The following is a 19,205-nucleotide window of genomic DNA, read 5'->3' as shown; positions in this document are numbered from 1 at the left end:
AATAGCCCAGTATCTTCCCCAAAGCAGAGCCCTTATCATGGCCCTGAAATGACTTGTCTCTGTGGACGCCCACAGCAGAGGATCCTCGGGCCGAGTGCACAGAGCTGGAGGTGTGCGAGCGGAGCAATCTAGTCCTATTGTTCCGTGCATGATAAACTGAGCTTCAAACCTCTCATTCTCCCTCTATCTTTGAAAAGCTGGTTGCAATCTGTGATATGAGCAAGCGCAGCAATGTTGAACTTTTGCGAGCCTTTTAATGGCATAGCACGCAACATCTAATCTCTTTCTCAGCCTTTGAAGAGAGATTTTATTCCTAATGTCTTTATTGACTGTATTTGACATGCAGCCAGCTTATAATTTTCTTGTGAGTTGACACAGAGCCTGAAACAAAATCATGTCAAGTTATCAATCACGTTGGCACTGGGTGTGTCGTTCGAGTAAAAGCTACAGTGATAAATTGCTTTTCTAAACAAATTGGAAAAAGCAGGCAGCATTCATCTTAACATTTAATGTGCAGCAAAACGCTAAAGCAGCTAACAGAAAAGACATAATGCTGTTCCTGTAGGCACTATGAAGTTCCATTAATTCCATTAATTCAATTAGACATGAATTTGAATTCTACTTAAATTCTCTATTTCTGTCTGGTAAAAACTTAACTGACATAATTCCTTTTTTTTTTAAAGGATGTTTTTTTTTTTAGTCATGTATACTTTAAAAAAATCAGTTTTGGGATGTATCAAGAGTAACTAAGCTCTAAGCAACGGTGAATTAATTGAGAAGACCTGCTTCAGTGCATGTTGTTCTGTTGTTTGAATGGAAGACTTGTGATACTCCTGTGCTTCTGGGTAAAATGTATCATTTTATTCTCTCTGATCTCATTAAAAGCTTACTCACTCTTGGTCTAGTTAGAGTTGAAGATCCACTGCTCTTGCTTGCAGAGCTTTGCCAAACAGTGATCAGGGAAGCCTCCGCAGACGTCTACCCCTCTTCATGAATTGTAATGTTTTCCACTTGATCTACCCACACCAGAAATAGCTTTCAGTCCATGCATCACAAAATTGCGTGCGGCAGTGCAGCCTCCGTACGGAAAGTAGCAATCCTTGGATGTGGAACAACACGACTACTGAAGTCAGCTTTGCACATTAGCTCCTTATTTACAGTCAGTAATAAGCTATATAAAACCTTCTTCACACCAGAGTTTTGATGGATTCCCCAAGTACATGTTACAGCAACCATCAGGCAGTGAACAAGTGCCGCTAATATAGCACATCAACTGCAAAGTAATCCAGCAGTTAGAAATCATTTGGCTGTCTGTTCACAACATCCATAACACCAGCTGAGGGATGTTGTAGCACATCAAGCTGTGAGTTTTATAAAATACCTCAATCCACGGTGACTGATATAAACAGTGCAACAATAAACAGAGATGACCCCCTGAAGGTGACTATCACTCACTGACTCACAAACTGATGTATGCCCTGAACAGCCTCAAACTGCTTCGGACGACTGGACAAAATTTTATCATCACAAGCTGTTAATGAAAATATATCGAGGTGATGAATACCCTTTTTTATGCATGTCGCATTTAATAATGCTGCTGTAAAAGCCTTGTATGACAAACTTATAATTGTTTGTATTGATATTAGTTGTAGCTTTAATTTGGTCATAACAGTTTGACCTGGTTAATTAGCGCTGACACACTAAAAGACACGTGAAAAGGTTTCAACACACTGGGTGAAGCACAAAACATTTGTCACCATTTGAATGGCTTCAGAGTGACACTTGATAATCGGTTCTAGTGTGACATCAAGGCCTCATAGATATCAGTATTGTGGTTGCTTTTTAAACTAGCACACACTATTTGTTTTTCTTACTGTCTGGATGATAAGACAGTAATGTTTGCTTCTCTGTGGTAAAGATCCTTACAGCAGCATGCAGCTCAATCTTCAGTAAAAGCGGAATTGAAATGTCTACATTCATTTCAGCCCACATGGTAGATGGGTTTATTATGTCTCTTTGTAATGGTCATTTCAAATGATGACTATTTTGCTACTCACCTAATAACTCAAATTGAAGATGACCGTCTGTTTTTCAGATTATATCATTCATCGTGGTTTTTGCTTAAGATAACTGTGTTTATGTATGTTTTCTACCAAATAAATTGTGGTGCAATTACTGTCCACCATGACCACATTATATTTTATCCCCATAATTTATCTTCTGCACTATTTTCTGTCTTGGATGACCAATTTTCCTTGCATGTATTTCTTTTATACATATTTAAATGAGCATTGTTGGATCGAGACTGAGATCTAAGATTCTCATTGCCAACTGCTTCTCTATAATTCTTACCATATGGCAATAGAGAACTTGACACTTGAATGACTGGATATTTTCAAACTATCTGAGACTTCAGTCTATGGAAGGCATCATTATAATTTACTAATACAAAACCAATTTCAGATTATTTCATCTGATGTGTTCATGTTCTTCTGGGTTTAGCATAGACCAATTAAACAGTCAACAGACCATTTAAGGCCTGATTAGTCTCAGACTGGCTTTTAAGTTGATATGCATTCAGACCACAAACTAAATGGCTGATCAAGCGGGGCAGGTGGATGAGATGTCTGTCTGATATGGCGATGCATGATAATTAGCATTCTGTGTTTCTGCTGTGGTCCAATCATCTCCACTCACAGCAAATCAGCAAATGCATAAAATAGAGTGTGCACACATGGACAGGTGGCTTCAGATTGACAGCTTTTTTTTGAGCATGCATTACCCTGCCATGTCCTACCTTATCAGGATTCTGTTCGATCCAGCTCTTTACTGTGTTCAGAGCGATGTCAGCTGCAGGTTCATTCGGAAAGCCTAGGAAAGAAAATAAAACAGTGTCAATACCAGTTGGATCTGACATGCAGATGCAAGAGAGAGAAAAAAACAGAGAGGCAAACAGACAGACAAACTGACATCTCCACAGGTAACAGCATTTCTCCTTAATCAATGGGAAGCAGCACAAGCTGCTTGTCTCTGGTAGATGAGACCAGCTGTCTGATAACTGCTGTAGACGTATTTTGCCAGATGTACACTTATTCCTGGGATACAAATTGTAGATACAAGCTACATATGTATACATTACACCCACACTCATTACCATCTCAGGTAGAATATATTGTAGTTTCTTTATAGGAAAAATGACATGTACAGTAGATGTGTGATCATTCACAGTACCCCATTTTATGACTTTGCTAGAATGAACATGTGTAGCTAACTACTATATTACTCACAACAGTTGTGCCTGTAAGGAGCCCTACCACTGCGCTAAAACAATGTATCGATCTAAACACACAGATTGCAATTTAATAAATTTTTAATAAGGCCAGCTGAGGGAGCACTCTGCTGGATGCTGATCTCAAGATCATTTGCTGCCACTGTAGAGAACTTCCCAAGACCCAACACTTAGAGTGAGCTATTGACTATAAAAGCCCTTGGGCCAGCCTTGCTACAGCTGGAGAGTAAATAAGCCATTACTAAAAGCGCTGACAATATTCTACTTCATCACAGAGTAGTGTTTCAGTTGTCTACATTTCAAAGTAGTTATAGTTGAGCTTGGTCTTCTGTGCCTTTCACAAAATTTGACAAAAGCATTTTACTCAGCGCATGTAAAAATCTGTGGAGCTAGTTTGAAGTTGCCGTGCAGGTACAACCTTAACACTGCATGCCCTATGCAAAGTTAAGCCCAATAGCAAACAAACAATTTTTTCTTAACCCAGCCCATGATTTAAAACGTAATGCTCTTCAATATTATAACCCCTGACCTCCATAAGGGACCACAGGTTGCAGAAAGCATTGTCTTCCTCTAACAACAGGGGTCAAGACCTCAATTTCAACCCACATCAACTGATACAAGGGCCATGCTACGGATGTAGCCTGTTGGTTATTGCATGGGTCACATTCTCAGATATTTTCTTTTCCTGGGTCATTGCCACAACTATAACATTCTATGACCTATGAAACAAGCTTTCAAGTACTGTGGCGACCCCCTACTCTTTGAGTTGGATGTAAAGAAAAATGAAAAGCCACATCTAGCATTACATTTCCGGAATTCTTTCATCTCTCACTCAGCCCTCCTGCTGTCAAAGCCTCTCAATAACTAGTCTGTAGAGGCTTTAAATCAACTGCTTTGACCGTTAAGAGATACTGTATGAAGCTTCATCCCCACCACTCTCACCTATCTGACTACTGTGATGTCTCTCTCTTTCTGTTTTTCTTCTCCTCCCCCTTCTCAGCTTGACAGGAGTGGTTGAGTTACACTGAGGAGAGGGGCTGAAGTGCTGCAGAGCCCTAGCTGAGCTCCTGTTCAAGCCCTGGGTGGAGCGAGATGTGAGCTGCAAACCAGCCAGCAGTGACAGCCAGTCTGCTGCTACAGTATGACTCTGTTAGGCAGCGTCTGCAGACAGTGCATGGCCCGTTCACGGCTCCTGCCCTTCAAAAGCTGCCCCCAGAGCTGTATGCTCAGAAACTAATCCAGCATGCCAAATCAGTTTGCAGGTCACCCGACTCCTCTTGTCTCCCAAACACACTTAACCTTTTTTCAGTGATATCACTTTGTCTGGTGATGTTTCCTTTTTTTAAATTCTGTTTCCACACATATGCAGGTGTACCGACACTCCAACTCGCACGTCAAGTAACATGGGCAAACAGATGTGCGGAAGACGGGAAAACTGAGAAAAATAGATCCACAGAGATAGGACCAGCTGTTTAGGAGGAGCACACACAACGGGAGAGGTGTTAGAGAAGTAAGCATAAAACAAATGAAACAAATAAGCCAATTATTATAAAAAGTCAGGACCCGTCTTTGTGCTCTTACTATGACACCTTATAAAAAAAAAGCTAAAAACAGGTCCTAATCATAATATTAGGACATTCTGGTCACCAGCAGTGGGTGGACGGCATCGAGTCCATTTAATCTATTCAGTGTGGAGTTTCTACAAATGCTCTATTGATTTGAGAGATATACCTATTGATCATAGCAGAGCTGAAAGAAGAGAGAGAGAGAGAGAGAGAGAGAGAGAGAGAGAGAGAGGTAAGCTAAAGAACCAGTGAAGAATGTAGTAGAATGATAGATGTAAACTAACGTTGCAAAAGAAATGACATAAAGAGAGTTAGATGGAAAGTTGGAGTAAAGGGTCAGCTCAGGCAGCCCGCCAGAAGAACTCTGCTCGACAGGAACATCAACGGCCCAAGGTCGACAGCAGCAGTTTGAGTGCATTGGGGGCTCTCTCTCATCATTTGTCTCCTTCACAGCATTCACTAGTGTACCTTTACTTCTCCTCGCTTTGTATCTGTCAGCTTGGCCAAGTATGTTTATATGCTTAAAAATGGCTACAATAAAATATCCTCAATCAACACTTCCGTCACCTCTCTTGGCCGCATGAGTCACAGCCCTGTTGGAAGCGAAAAATCCATCAACAGGAGTTCAAAGAAAATTATGTTCACAAAAGAACTGAGTGGGCTGACTCTTTCATATTAAATGTACACACAAAATGAAAAAGTTCAGTGTTTTACTTCTGCATCTTCTCCCCTCAACACCTCCTTCTCATTCTCTTTTTGCTCCATTTGCTGTGTGGAGGGTTCAGTGAAAGCTAATCCGTCAGGAGGTGGAGAACTGGCGTCAGCCGCAGTGATGGTGGGCCCTCCAGGGTCCCTGCTCTGCTTGGCTCGGCTCTCTCCTATGCTGGGAATATGGCCGGCTCAGGGAGATTTGTCTTAGTGAGGCGCACTGATGGGAAATGTGCAGCGCAGCGCCGCTGATGAGGACTCAGGTGGTGCAGTGTTATTTCTGCTGAAGGCTCCTGTACTTCATCACCAGGCAGAGTGCAGCATCCAGACAGAGAGGGGGAGAGAGACTATGGCACGGGCCACGTGGACAAAGGGTTACGGTGGCACAGCACGCTCACATAACTATATAACTACTATTTGCATAGTACATTCAGTCATGTTGCACTAGTGACCAGGAAGAATTAAGTTAAATTAACACTGAAACTGATCCAAGGAAGACTGCAAGTCAAGTATTTTCAGCTACTGTTCTTCTGTCCAATCATTTCATCCCTTTGACTCATTCCGAGCCACAATATAAAAGCGAGATCAAATTATATGAGAAGATGACTTGGTTTCATTTCCTTTCAAATGAAAGGTACATTTTCATCCATGTCTCCACGTCAGCCCAGTGAGTTAAGCCAAAGGGAAGATTAAACTTAAAACAGAATTCATATATTTTATTCCTATGATCTTGGGCCTTTGTTAATATAAAGAAAAAGAGAGCCAACTTTAATCTCTGATGCAACCAAGAGACAGAGTCTCTGGCCCCTCTCTTAGGCATATGTAAAACACCTTCATGAACACTTGTTCAGGACCCTGGGTGACTTTTAAGGAATATAGTTTTATGTATTTTATAGAAAACTAGAAACTGCTTTGCCAGTGCTTTGGATGTTAAAGCTAAATTATACACGTAGCCACTTAGTTCATAATGAAACAGCTCCCAGTTTACATCACAGACAACTCTGCCTTGAATCTGTGAAAGTTAATGTTCAATAATATCCACTGAACTGAAACGTTTGAAAAATAGTATAAATGTACACTCTGCCTTAGGGAGGCTTTTTGATTTAAACACAAGCATGCCCATTGCTCTCTCTTTTGCCAGCATGGCAACTCTTTCATATCCTAAATTAACAGAGTTAACTTTCACAACAAACTTGTGTAGCTAAGGTGTTTTGCTCTGGTGAGGAGTGAGAAGTAGCTGCGTCACCTGATAAAGCGAGTTGAATACATGTCTGTGCTATGATACATTCCCATTCTTTGTTCGCAAATATATGGGTAGGCTGTAGACACAGTGCAGACCACACCAGTTTTGTTTTTCCTGAGTGAGCTTATATTGTGAAGAGGATACCACAACCTGCTGTTGTTTTAGGGCTTTATCATTTCTAGTGTTTTCTTTTCTTTGAGCATATACTGTTTTTTTGTTAGAGTATGTGGCCTTGGTTTGATAAACATCAATGACTGAGTTCTTGAAAAATACAAAGTACAGCTTTTCTCCCCTTGAGGCAAGAATGGTACTGTTGGTCCCACTTTGCTACTCCTCAATTGCAGTTGGTCAAGTTCACGTCTCAACACTCGTCATTCATTTGGATGAGCTGTCTGCCTTGAAGCAGCATATAGCCTGAGGCTGAGGTATCTGGCATTCGTAAATTCACCACAGGTGTTAAAATGGCAAACGGTAAACATAGGAAATCTGCTACAGAAAATAAAAAAACGGCAACAACTAAAACATAAAATGCCAATGTTTATCTGAATTTGAAAGGTCTTTGAGAAAGATTTAGCATCTAATTTATTTTTTTAGGCAGGCATGATGAAATCATTTAAGCACAATATAATACAAAGTAGATAAGTTGACTGTGGTATGGGCAAGATTAGGAAATCATTAAGTGTAGCACAGTTGAGGGCAGCAGTCCTGTGTGTTCATCTGGAAAGGGAGAGGGGGAAAGAGGGTTGTCAACCTATGAAGGCCCAGAGGAGAAGTGGGGTGACCCGGGGTGGAGGACAGAAGAGCGCCCCAGGACTCTAGACGCTAAAGCGTGGGTGTCAAATGGCCCGCAGCTCCTCTCTCGACCAACACTGGGACACGGCAGGGCTGTGACCATGACCGACTTTGCAGCCCACAGAAGGAAACAGAGACAAAGAGGGAGTAGGGGGGGGGTGCTATGTGAGGAAGACAGGCAGAAAAAGAGGTAGGAAGAAAGAGAGCAGCCTCCGTGGCACAACAGACAATGACCTTCCTTGGAAGTGTTCCATATAGGTGATGCCATGCTTTGTCCTACATGCTAAAATTAACACCTGACATTTCACTTTCTTAAAACCATCCGGAAGAGTGTTTGATATGCAAAAGTTTAATGCTCAACCAAGTTTCTCAAAGGCCTAAATCTATTGTCCTGTGGGTGGGAAGTATTTTTACATTTGGCTTATCATCCATGAAAATGGTAGAGCAAGGCTAGTGTTGAGTAAAATGCACATTGTGTGACTCAGTTAAATGGGCTACGAAGCTCCTGTTCCCACTGAGCACACACTCTGCTACCCACTGATACAGCACGTTGCTCCTATGTACCTTGAAATTCCCAACCCAGCTGGGCTAAGCTCCCTGTAGTAAACCCTAGGTTTTAAGAGAAGGGGGGACTCGCCCAGGCCATCTCTGGCAAGCTAGCAGCGAGCCATCACTGCCGAGAGATAAGGTGCCATGAATGTCTCCAACCTTCCTAATCCTAGACGGGGATAAAGAGAGCCAGAGCATGATGCTGGCAGGAGGAAAAATTCTTAGCTGCTTGACACCTTTGATCTGGACAGTACAGTAGAATGGCAGTGTAGACATACCAGTAGAGCTTGGGTGGATTACATATTACATCCGCATATCTCCCACAGCCACCAGTCAGTGTAAAAACTCCTCTGTCAACAATCCTCTGATCCGTCACAGAGACAGATGAGCCAAAGGTGGAGGGTGAGCAGTAAACAGGGAGATATTTATCCTGAGCAGTGGCATTGCCGTGTTGTGGGCCTCTTGATTGTTTTGATAGGGTTATAAATGCATGTGTGCGAATGGGTCTGTCAGGGCAAGTAGTAGACTTAATGTTCATGTCCTTGCTTTTAGTATTGTGCCAGTGAGCTCTCTGCTCCGTGCTAAGATTGATCTTAGCAGACGCCCCCTAAACTGTACAGCTCATTACAAGGCTTTTGGAAAGTGCTCTTTCAGTGCCAGCTAAGATGGGATCTCCACAAGGCTAAATTGTCCACAATGCATCTTGAAATGGGATTTTTATGCATGCGGCTTTGCTTGAGAAAGTATCTCAGCCTGTGTGAGAGCACGTGTATGTGTGTAAGAAAGACGTGTGAAGGAGAAAAAGTACTACAAGGGACGATGGGAGACGGGAGGGAAAGGGCTACAACAAAAAGATAATATGACCTCTCTAAGTCTAGCTAGTTAGACTCTTGGCACTGATCTTGTGAGACATTGAGAGGTGTCTCCTCTTTGGAAGGAATAATCCATTTAAACCCAGGTCGAATGGCTGTGATTGATGTGCAAACAGGAGCAGCACTTAATAACCTCTATCATGCTGGGTGACCTCGTGGCCCACGGTGGGCACCAGTTTGTTTATGGGTGGTACCTCCGACACACTATCCGTGCAGAAATTTGTTGTGGCTAATGGGCCAAACTGAGGGATTGGACTGTCAGTGCAGTGTGAGCCCTCATTTTTCTTTCCAGGCGTCTAAGGTACCCCTGGTGCACCCCTGCTTCACCCAACCTCCCTGTTCTGCCATCATCTGTCAATGGTGACTGAGTCTCCTGGAATATGGAGGCGTGAGAGAGAGTGTCAATTAGCATTAGCTTTCCTGATAAATCTATTTTGCTCACCACAAAGGCCCTGGATAACTTGTTCCTGATTCCTCTCTGTCACAATGTTGGGGGCAGAGGATTTGTTTTTCTACAACAATTCAAGTGTGAAAATGGGACAAGCACATGTGCATAAGTCTAGTACCTGGGTGCATGACGGTGTGCATATCTAAAACTATGGCTATATCTATGTGTATTCTACAGAGAAGGAGAAATAAAAAGAGACACGGAGAATAAGAGAGAGATTGGGAAAATGTGCCTTTCACACTAAAAAGCTTTTGTTTACATCGCTGAAATGGAAGTTGACCTTAAAGGTTATCTAAAATGTACAGAAAATGTCAAAACGCCTGACAAGCCCCTTTCAGAAAATGGAAGTACTCAGGGGGCACAGGGAGGAGTCATACAGAATAACACCACAGCACAGCATCGTACTATACTGTAGTTTACTTAAGTCCTTCCTCTATTTGCCCTTTGCCGTGTGAAGATCTTCAGTCTTAATCAGCTGCATTGGTCTGTGGAGATGCAGTTATGGGAAGCACTAAGCTGTTAATTTATTGAACAGGCTGTTAAATCCCCCCACCCCCCCTTGCATGCATGGCTCTGCCTACCCTTTTGATGTGCTGGCGGAATGCTACGACAGGGTCCTACTGGCAATGCAGCACACGGCACCAAAGTGAACAGCAATATGAGTGCCCTCGTCAGCAGCGTACAGTAAAAACACTGACCTCTCCCTCCTGCATGCAGTTGGCCTGCCTTTGTGTACAAGGTACAATACAAGGTGTTTTACTCCAAACTGCCATATATCCCTTTTTAAAATAGGCCTGTATGTATCCATTACCTGACATTCTTCATTTTATTTCTTTAATTCAACCTGTAAAAGTTGTATCACGGTCAACAAATTTAAATCTAAATGTAAGCCAAACTTCAGAATTTTGTCCATCATTTGAGTTAATTTACTGGAGATTTGCGACAGTTAAAGTCACTAACGAGTCAGTCGCTAACTTGTCATATACTAACGGGTCAGACACTAACGAATCAGACACGGATGAGTCAGACACGAACACGTCAGACCCTAACGAGTCAGAGACGAACACATTTACTGAGGATTTGACGTGTTGTATGCTGTCCAGATTGTAATGCCGCTTCAAGCTAATTTGTGAAATTGGGTTAAATAAATGACTTGATGGGGGCCACACCAAAGTTTTGTGCTGGCAAAATAACAAAAATGTTGCAATGCAACAATATTGCACGTTCAGATTAATGCAGAATGTGCTGTAGGAATTTCCTAAGCAAGACAAGAAAATGAGAAGAGGGAATTAATTTCACAGGAATGACTGCTGAACTTATCAGCACTGACTGTAAAATTTGAAGTGAAATAACCCAGCAACAGAGAAAGGAAGAGGGAGACGAGAATGAGAGAAAAGGAGTGAGAAAGAAATTACAACTTTTGCCCTTCCTATCATTAACACTTCAGTAATAGGCATTGTGAGATGATTGCATAGACAGGTGGCAGAAAACGGACAATATTGCAGAGAAAGATGGTGAGAGGTAATGATGAGGAGTTGTTGTGCAGTAAACTGTGCGAATTGCAAAAGTGATAGGTGGAAAATGTTCAGTATCCCAAGAGGGAAGAGTTCTTCTATCCAGCACGGAGTATAATTATAAACATCTAGTGATTTGTAAGCCTGAAGGCTCTCTTTAGTACACACACTGGGCTTTGCTAAAAAGTGTATGCTACAGTATGCTGTATATCAGGATGAGTGACCACTTGGACTATCTCGTACCAATTCACATGCTTGCAGATTTAACTGTGCCGACTGGGAAATAACGTATAAAGCTGCTGTATGGCTTTCAATCTGTGTTGAATAAATGGACAGCTTGTTGAACTCCTAACAAGCACACCATAATTAGCTTTTTTTTCAGTCCCCTGAATGTTTACAATGTGGTAGATGCTTTTTGACCAGAAACTGGTGAGGACTACTCACAACTTACTTTGTGTTTATGGCGGGTTTGATAAGCACCTCAACAAAATTTGTCAGGATCTATAATCAGTGATTTGGTTATCAGTAAGTGTATGTTTTGATGTTTTCAGTGTGCAACTTGGTGACAGCTGCCAGTTAGTCATAATACAGGACTGATAAAGGAGGTAAAGTGATGGCTTTGGATTGAAATTGCATCACTTTGTTCAGAGAAAAACAGATGTAAGGTAGTCAGTAATACACACGTGTGCAAAACGGCCTTTTTGATGCTGATATAATATTCTACATTTAGAAGTCTGTATGCACAGTACAAATTAGTAAAACCTAATACATTTGTATACATAACAGGCATCTAATATTAGGAATGTTTACACCAGACATCTGGCATGTTTATATATGGTACCAGTACTGAGGTTTAGAGGCTTCTATGATCCAAACACCTGCCCCAAGTCATGTTCTGGCATTGTGTCATTAGTAAATAGCCTCGTCTTTAGCTGACAGCCTTGATTTACTTCCTTCTTGTGGAAAGAGGAGTGCGTGATTGCATTTCCAAAATGTGTTTCTTCAACCAATATATTATGTTTGGCAGTTGAACACTTAGGTTCTTTTGCACTCTAAGCAAGCCTTCAGCATTATGCATACATCTGTGGCTGAAATGCGCACCAAACCACAAGTCAGGTGTTCAACTGCCACTGATTTTCAGCTATTTGAAGAAAAATAAAAAATAGAGTTTGCAGTTTGTTCACGTTGGACTGCGATAGGCTAAGTTGCATCACAGAAATAAGATATGTTACTCCAGTTTTATTTCAGCCACAAGGAGCAATGCAACTCACAGAGGCAAAGCTGCGTGCCATGTGTGAAATTTGTGAAAAATCTAATGCAAATAAGTGATGATTGACGTTTTACTTGCATTTTTACAATTCAGCTGCAAATGTCAGTTAAAAAGCACAGCATCAGGTCTTCATTAGCGGCAGTGCATTCAAATAACTCAACTGTGGCTGATTTACACTATCAGTGTTAGAAAGTAACTTGCTACATTGAAAACAGTACAGTAAATTAACACCTTAGGTATTATCTTTTTCAAAAGGTTGGCAACTTTGTTGAAAAGAAAAACTCAACCCAATTACACAATTGTAAGATATGACAAAATATTATGTCTGACGTAAACTTTATGTAGAAGTATCTAAAGCATGGAAAATATAGTTTAAAAAAATTGTATATAGACTATATAAGTATATGAATAGCAAAGTATCTCAACAGAATTAAGGCCAAAGAACAGCTTCAATCCGTCTTGTTTTTTTTCTGTGTTTTAGATCTAGATTACATCATTCTTTATGGAGGAAAGCCTCCACTCTTTCAGTGATGGTGCAGATGTAAACCCATAAAGGATTTAGCTTTGGTGACTGGAGAGGTAATGGATGGGTTATGAGTTCACATTGGTGTTTGAGAAAACGCTTTTGAATTAGTTTGACATTGGACCCAGTTGCATTATCATCGTTGTATATGTATATGGGAACATCTTGTGTGAACTGTGTTTGCACCACGGGGAGCACGTGGTCTTAAATGGTCCTAATTTCCGTGGCTGTAATATGATCATGGAGAGTGATCAGAGCCCTTAACGACTTTATGAGATGACTGCCCAAACAATTACAGATCCCTGGTCATGTTTAACAGTTACTGGCTCATACTGGCCTTTAATTAAACAACGGCAAAAGCACTGTGGTACAAAAAATGGCATCTTGGTCAAAATTAGTATACCACTTTTAAATGCTTTCATAGAACCGTATCGCTGCTGACTTGTTAATAGAAATTAGCATGTTAAATGATCCTTACATATTTAGCACACACTGTGATTATTAGAGCTAGCCTACTGTATAAAGTATGTCGGAACAGTGAGAAAATAATTATTTCTTCTCTGCAGAGGCAATTTACTATATTATAAAACCTCCAGTAGTTTCCCTGCATCCAACATCTTTTGCCATCATAACTTCAAAGCCTGTTTCTATCACCAAATTTGGCATGTTTTCAATGTGACTTTGTTTAGGTCTAATTAGCACACCAGCTCTTTGCCAGCGAAACTTTGCTGCATATAAAGGTGTGGTCCCATGAAGGAGCACAAGCATACAGGGTCTACATTTTGTTCACCTTATACTAGGTTGTGTCTTTGTGCAACATGCTGTAAGGTGAACTTGTTGATATGTTTCAACACACTGTGTTCTTCTTTAAAAACAAAACCTGTAACCCCTTGATGCAGAATTTTGAATATACAGCCACGGAAATTATGTTTGCAACATAAGGCAGGTACACAGAGTTAACGTGTGCAGATTGTTGTGATAAAAAATTTATACAAAGCAAAAATAAAAATACATGTCAAAGTAAATTAAACAAAATAAGAGAGATTAAGCTTACCATAGATGCCTGTGGATATACATGGGAAGGCCTGTGCAGAAAAAGACAGAAATAACAGTCAAATACACTCACATTGAATAAATAAATGGGACAAAACAACAGTAGTACCTTTTATCACTACATCTGCATTAAACTGTAGCGAATGAAGCACACCTCCTCTTTACCTTGGTAGGTTTTTGTTTACCTCTACTGCTTCACTCGTTCATTCCCAAGAGGAACAATTTACCATGTGCCCAAATCCCTGCAATGCTAATGCAGAACTGTATTGTAAATCCGTACTCCAGCTCTCAACACACACACTTATACACTTTCCTCTTGACTTCCAAATCAAGGCACATTAATTTCATCCTGGACTTGAACACCCCTATTCACACACACATTAGATCGCTTAGCACAATCACACTGCTGCGTTAAAGAGGCTGTTGGACTGTTGGACTATGCTATCCAAACTAATTTCCCCTAACGGAGGACAATAAATTATCTATCATGCACTGTTGCACCAATGATCGTGACGGCCTATCAGTACTTAACGCCCATGCTTGATGTCCATAACAGTCGCAGTTTGCATATGTTGCTTGAGGGAATGGTGGATCATGTGAATTCATAAGTACACGTTGGGCTCGCTGCTTAATAATCTGCAGCACATGAATATCCAAATGAGGTTGATTGATCTGTCGCCTACAGACGGGTTCATACACACAGATCCTCTCTTCCACTGATATCCATGGAACTTAACCAAGGACTGAGGCTGCTTCACACATACAATTTAGTTTCAGCCTATTTATATATATCTTTAATTTAATGAATTTAGATGAAAGACATACAGATTCCATTCTGGATAAAGTTGATAGTAACTCAGCTGTGTCACAAGAACAACAAGGACATCACAGCAGGAGGCTTTTCAGTGCATTTCCTTCAAATGATGAAAAAACTAAAAGGCAAAATCACAATGTCATTGTGGTTTGGATCGATAGCAGGAATCAATAATACACCACCTACCACTAAAGTGTAGGGACACATGCACAAAACACAACAGACCTGCAGAATCAGAATACATATTATTAATATAAATATTTTCACCAGCTAAAGAACAAAAACCTACATATATTTATGGCTGTCTTTTCCAAAAACATTATAAAAAGTAACCGCCTTGTAATAGTTCTTGCTTTGTAGCACTTTGCAGCAGACATATTATTCAAGCATGGCTTTATAGCTGAAAATAGTTTCATTACTCTTTACTTCTGTGAGCAAATATATTATGATACATAGGCCTCGCTGTAAGCTTCCCTATTTCACATTCATCTTTTTAAGTATATTAATAAACAGTAAAGAGAAAGGATTTTTTCAAAGGCCCCATTTGTCCTCAAAAGCAGCTGAATACGTGCTTTAGTTCCTGCATTCATCAAAAGGCGTGGCCACAACATTAATATAATAAGATGACAAATGAAAAAAAAGGAAAACATTTCCACTAGCAGCTCACAACTGGATGAATATAGAACAACAAAACACTACAGAGATTTATCAAAGAATAACATGCATATGTCAAATTCTCCCTGTGCCAAAACTAAGCCCAACAGTTTGTTTTGCCACACTGACCCTGTCAAGCTGGATTTAGAAACATGCTGTTGCTAGCAGCGGTGCCAAGATCACTTAATTTTAGAGCTGAAAACACAATTAATAGATCTGAAAGAGAAAAATAGCAAATGCACGTCCGCTCGTATGATAATTAAACAAACAAGTAGTCAAGGTTTGAAAAATGTAGTCCTTTTAACTGAGAGAAGAAATAAAAGTAATTCGCACATTGGAAGTAAATAATTGATTTAAAAGACTGATAAATTATGTAGACTTTTTTTTCTCTAAAGCATCAAACCGATGACACCTGCTTTGAACTGCAACGGTCCGTTTGTCCTTGCTTTAGGTGTCTCTGTTTGTATTCTTATTTACCCGTTTTCAGGTTCCGCCTGTCAAGGTGAATCTTTCTTCTGTGGAATGATTTAAATCTTTTACCGAAGCTTCGACCTTTCCAGATGACTGTCTGGGTCTGACACAAACCACAGATGAAGCGTGGAAAAGCCTGGCCATTTTTAGTCCTGTGCCAAATGCTGCTCATGGCACATAAACATATTGAGGACGCAAAACGGTTAAATATCCCAAATGGACCAATGGTATCAGAATAAAAGATTCAAAAAAGATAACTGCAAACTAATTTGTCTTTAAAAACCCCAAAGGATGTCTGAATTCAAAACTGTACAAATTAAATGCAGTTTTTCATATACTGTAGGTGTATTTTTTTTTCCATAGACTCATTGGCAGCATCTTGGCATTTAGACTAGTGAAAATCTCAATACCTTTAGCTAAATTATGCAAATTCTACATTTTGCAACAGTCAACAGGAATCAAACAAACAGCTATCAAACAGGAATCAATAGTTATGTCAGCAGCAAGAGTTTATGTGAAGCTGTGTAATAATAAGGAGGAAGTAAATTGTGTTTAATCTTCAGACAAGCTGAGCATTATTTCCTGTCAATGCCTCCAGCCAGTCTCTGCTGCCAAAGTGATCCTGAGCCAGAAGCCTCGTTATCTTCTCTCAGCTGAAAGGCTGCGATGTCAGTTTCTTCAACTTCAACTTCAGCTCGGACGGCAACTACACCTTAGCACGTCGCAGGCTGTGGCAGTGAAGCACCATAATCAATTCAAATCTTTTTTTGTATTAGTTCCTTGGCTGATCCATTAAAGGGTATTGATTTTTCTGGTGTGAAAATGCATTGGGTAATCACTTAACATGATGCTGTAAAGATCTGACACCTTTGTGGCACATTGCAGATGTCATTTACTTGTTTAAAGGACAGTTATTGCAAAAAGTGAAGAGAAGTACATATCCAATAAAACGGTAAAGCCTGGAGAGATTTTTGGCAGACTCACCTCCTTTTCATCTATAAATCTGCCTCACACCCCAATAAATTACACTGAGTTATGCACATAACTGATAATCAATATCTGTAAATACCAACATGCTCAATATTATCCATGGGCTTTAAGTTTTGTTAAAGTCATTAAAAGCTTCAACTGCTGAATAAACTTTCCTAATGTTAAGGTGAGCAAGGGGAGAACACCAGTTCCTGCTTACTGCAGTAGCTGCTGCTTTAGTATCGCAGTTATTCACATGCAGAGTAGATGAGTAGTGATGGTCAGTCCTAATGGAATGGCTGAATCAAATGGAGCTTTAGCTCTTTTAGAGACAGAAAACAAGTGATTGCCAGAGTCCTTTAATTTGTTAGAACCGATTGAAAGTCAAGAATACTACAAGTGAATGCAATGCTGAGCTACAGTAGATTTCAGAAGTAGCCACAGGCAGCGAGCAACACTGTAATAGTAGCAAAGCCTTTTTCTCTTTGTCTTTCCCATCAACACTGGGCCACCGTAGAAGCTATTTCTGATAGTTGTTAGCGTACGTACCTGTACATCTGCCTACAGTGTATAAGGTCCAGTGTTAATAAGGATAGTCAGCGGTATATATGACCCATGATTCGTGCTTTAGGTTATTATTTCTATCTCTGGCTGCTCATTAGAAGTGAGTCAGCATGTTCGCCTGCACGCTGGCATAAGGCTGTGTCTGACGTGTTGCTTGTTGCTGATTTTCTTTGCTTAGAGAGTGTTCAGAAATTGGTCACTAGGGAAATTATTTTGTTGCTGGGGCTCCTCCCTAATCTATCACATCACTTTAAAGTGGAGCACCTTTCCTCTCAGCATCTCTGCACACTTTTTCAGCTCACAGTATATTAGGTACAGCACAGAGAGCGGCTGTAGTGATCATTGTTGGAAAAACTAAAACTTGTTTTACATTCATGCATGCTTTTAATGAAGATGGCGTTAATTATAATCCACATGCATTTACTGTAATATTTACATAGGGATATGATTTTTTTTAACTGACGCAATCGCCACCTATTAAAACAATGATTTATTCACTTCAAAGTGTGACTAGAGTTTTGCAAAGACAGTGCTCATAAAACTAAGTCACTATTGTTCCTCTGAGACATGATAGCCTGCAGCTTTCAGTCATTTGTTAAGCAGCAGGAAATGACACTGTAAAGATGGCTCAACCTGTGGCAAATGGCGGCTGTCCTGCTGTAGCTGTCACCTTCCCATAAGCAGACAGGTAAAGGTAAAAGAAAAAAAAAAAAGAAACATGCATGGGCACAGTGACTGCAGGCTCCTGCCTGGGGAGCACCTCGTCTCGGCTGGCTGAGTAAATAGCACTGGACACAGGGTGCTGCCCCCGCAGCTCGAAACCTCCTAACCTGTTTGCAGATGGAAGCTCTGCTTATAAATCACAGCAGCAAGGGGAGACCTTGTGCAAATACAACCACAAGTATGTTATTATTCACCACTGTTGCCACAGTGTAGGCTTACATCAGAGTATCAGAACATCCAAGAGAATCCTCTTTGTTGACTGCTGTAATTCTTTAAGCATGTAGGTCATGCCTGGTTTCTCGGTCTGAACCAGCTACCTGCTGCTGGGAAGAGCATGTCACGGTTACAGATCAGGATATTCAAATATGACATATGAACACCCTTTTATTCTGCATAATACCCCACTCCATATTCTAATGCGAGAGCTGATTGTTTGAGTGTCATTATGCTAAATGGAGGATGGCGAAATGCAGAGGGTGAGAAACCTGGAACCTAATGGCCTGAGTCCCTCCACCTGTTTTTATATATGCTGTGATCAAGTAAAACTATTATCACAATAATATCTAAGTGTCCATTAAGGACTCAGCATCACTAGCTGTGTTTACATGCAGGGACTAACCTACTGGTTATGATACTCTGGAAAACCGCTTATTATGATAAGCTGTTAGCATGCACCTCTGCTACCTTGTGATAGAGAATCTGTGTTGTTATGAATAAGCCAGAACAGAACATTCCTGTCTTTCTCTCGAGTCCTGTCAGCAATGAAGTATGAAAATGTGCCACCACCAAGTAAATCCTTTCCCTCAGCAGCCGTAGGTAGCCTCTGATAGAGGAAAGGAATGACAAACCAGACTGAAGAAAATGTAAATAGTGCTTACCATAATGTTTTGTTGACATCAACATGTATCTATCGTGCTGTGCGAGTCTGCAGCAGCAATGAAAACAAACAGTGAAAGTAGAAAGAAGTTCCCACCTCACAGCAATATACTTAATATTGAAATATGCAAGCCCTTTTAACCTGGTCTTTTATAATCACAGTGTGAGGTTTATTGGGTTATTATAATCTAGACATGAAGTTTAATATGAATCATCTTAAAGCAAGATTACTTATATAAGGATAATCAGAGTTCTCTGTGCATGTAAACAGACTGGCAACTTTCACATTGTAATAAATAATAGGAAAC

General features: G+C 40.5%; 1 protein-coding gene across 5 annotated transcripts in view; it reads right to left on the bottom strand.

Moving 5' to 3' along the window:
* Positions 1–19,205, bottom strand: part of macrod2 (mono-ADP ribosylhydrolase 2) — a 442,811-nt gene that overhangs the window by 89,933 nt on the left and 333,673 nt on the right. For all 5 annotated transcript variants that reach the window (XM_028603086.1, XM_028603087.1, XM_028603089.1 and 2 more), the window contains exons 7-8: positions 13,828–13,858; positions 2,798–2,871 (exon numbers count right to left, since the gene is read on the bottom strand). In XM_028603086.1, coding sequence (XP_028458887.1) covers positions 2,798–2,871; positions 13,828–13,858 — 105 coding nt within the window. The remainder of the gene's footprint in view (positions 1–2,797; positions 2,872–13,827; positions 13,859–19,205) is intronic.

Source organism: Perca flavescens, chromosome 17 (assembly GCF_004354835.1).
Source record: "Perca flavescens isolate YP-PL-M2 chromosome 17, PFLA_1.0, whole genome shotgun sequence".
NCBI classification, from domain to species: domain Eukaryota; kingdom Metazoa; phylum Chordata; class Actinopteri; order Perciformes; family Percidae; genus Perca; species Perca flavescens.
The sequence above is the reverse complement of the archived record's forward strand: the minus strand, read 5'-3'. Positions and strand labels throughout refer to the sequence as shown.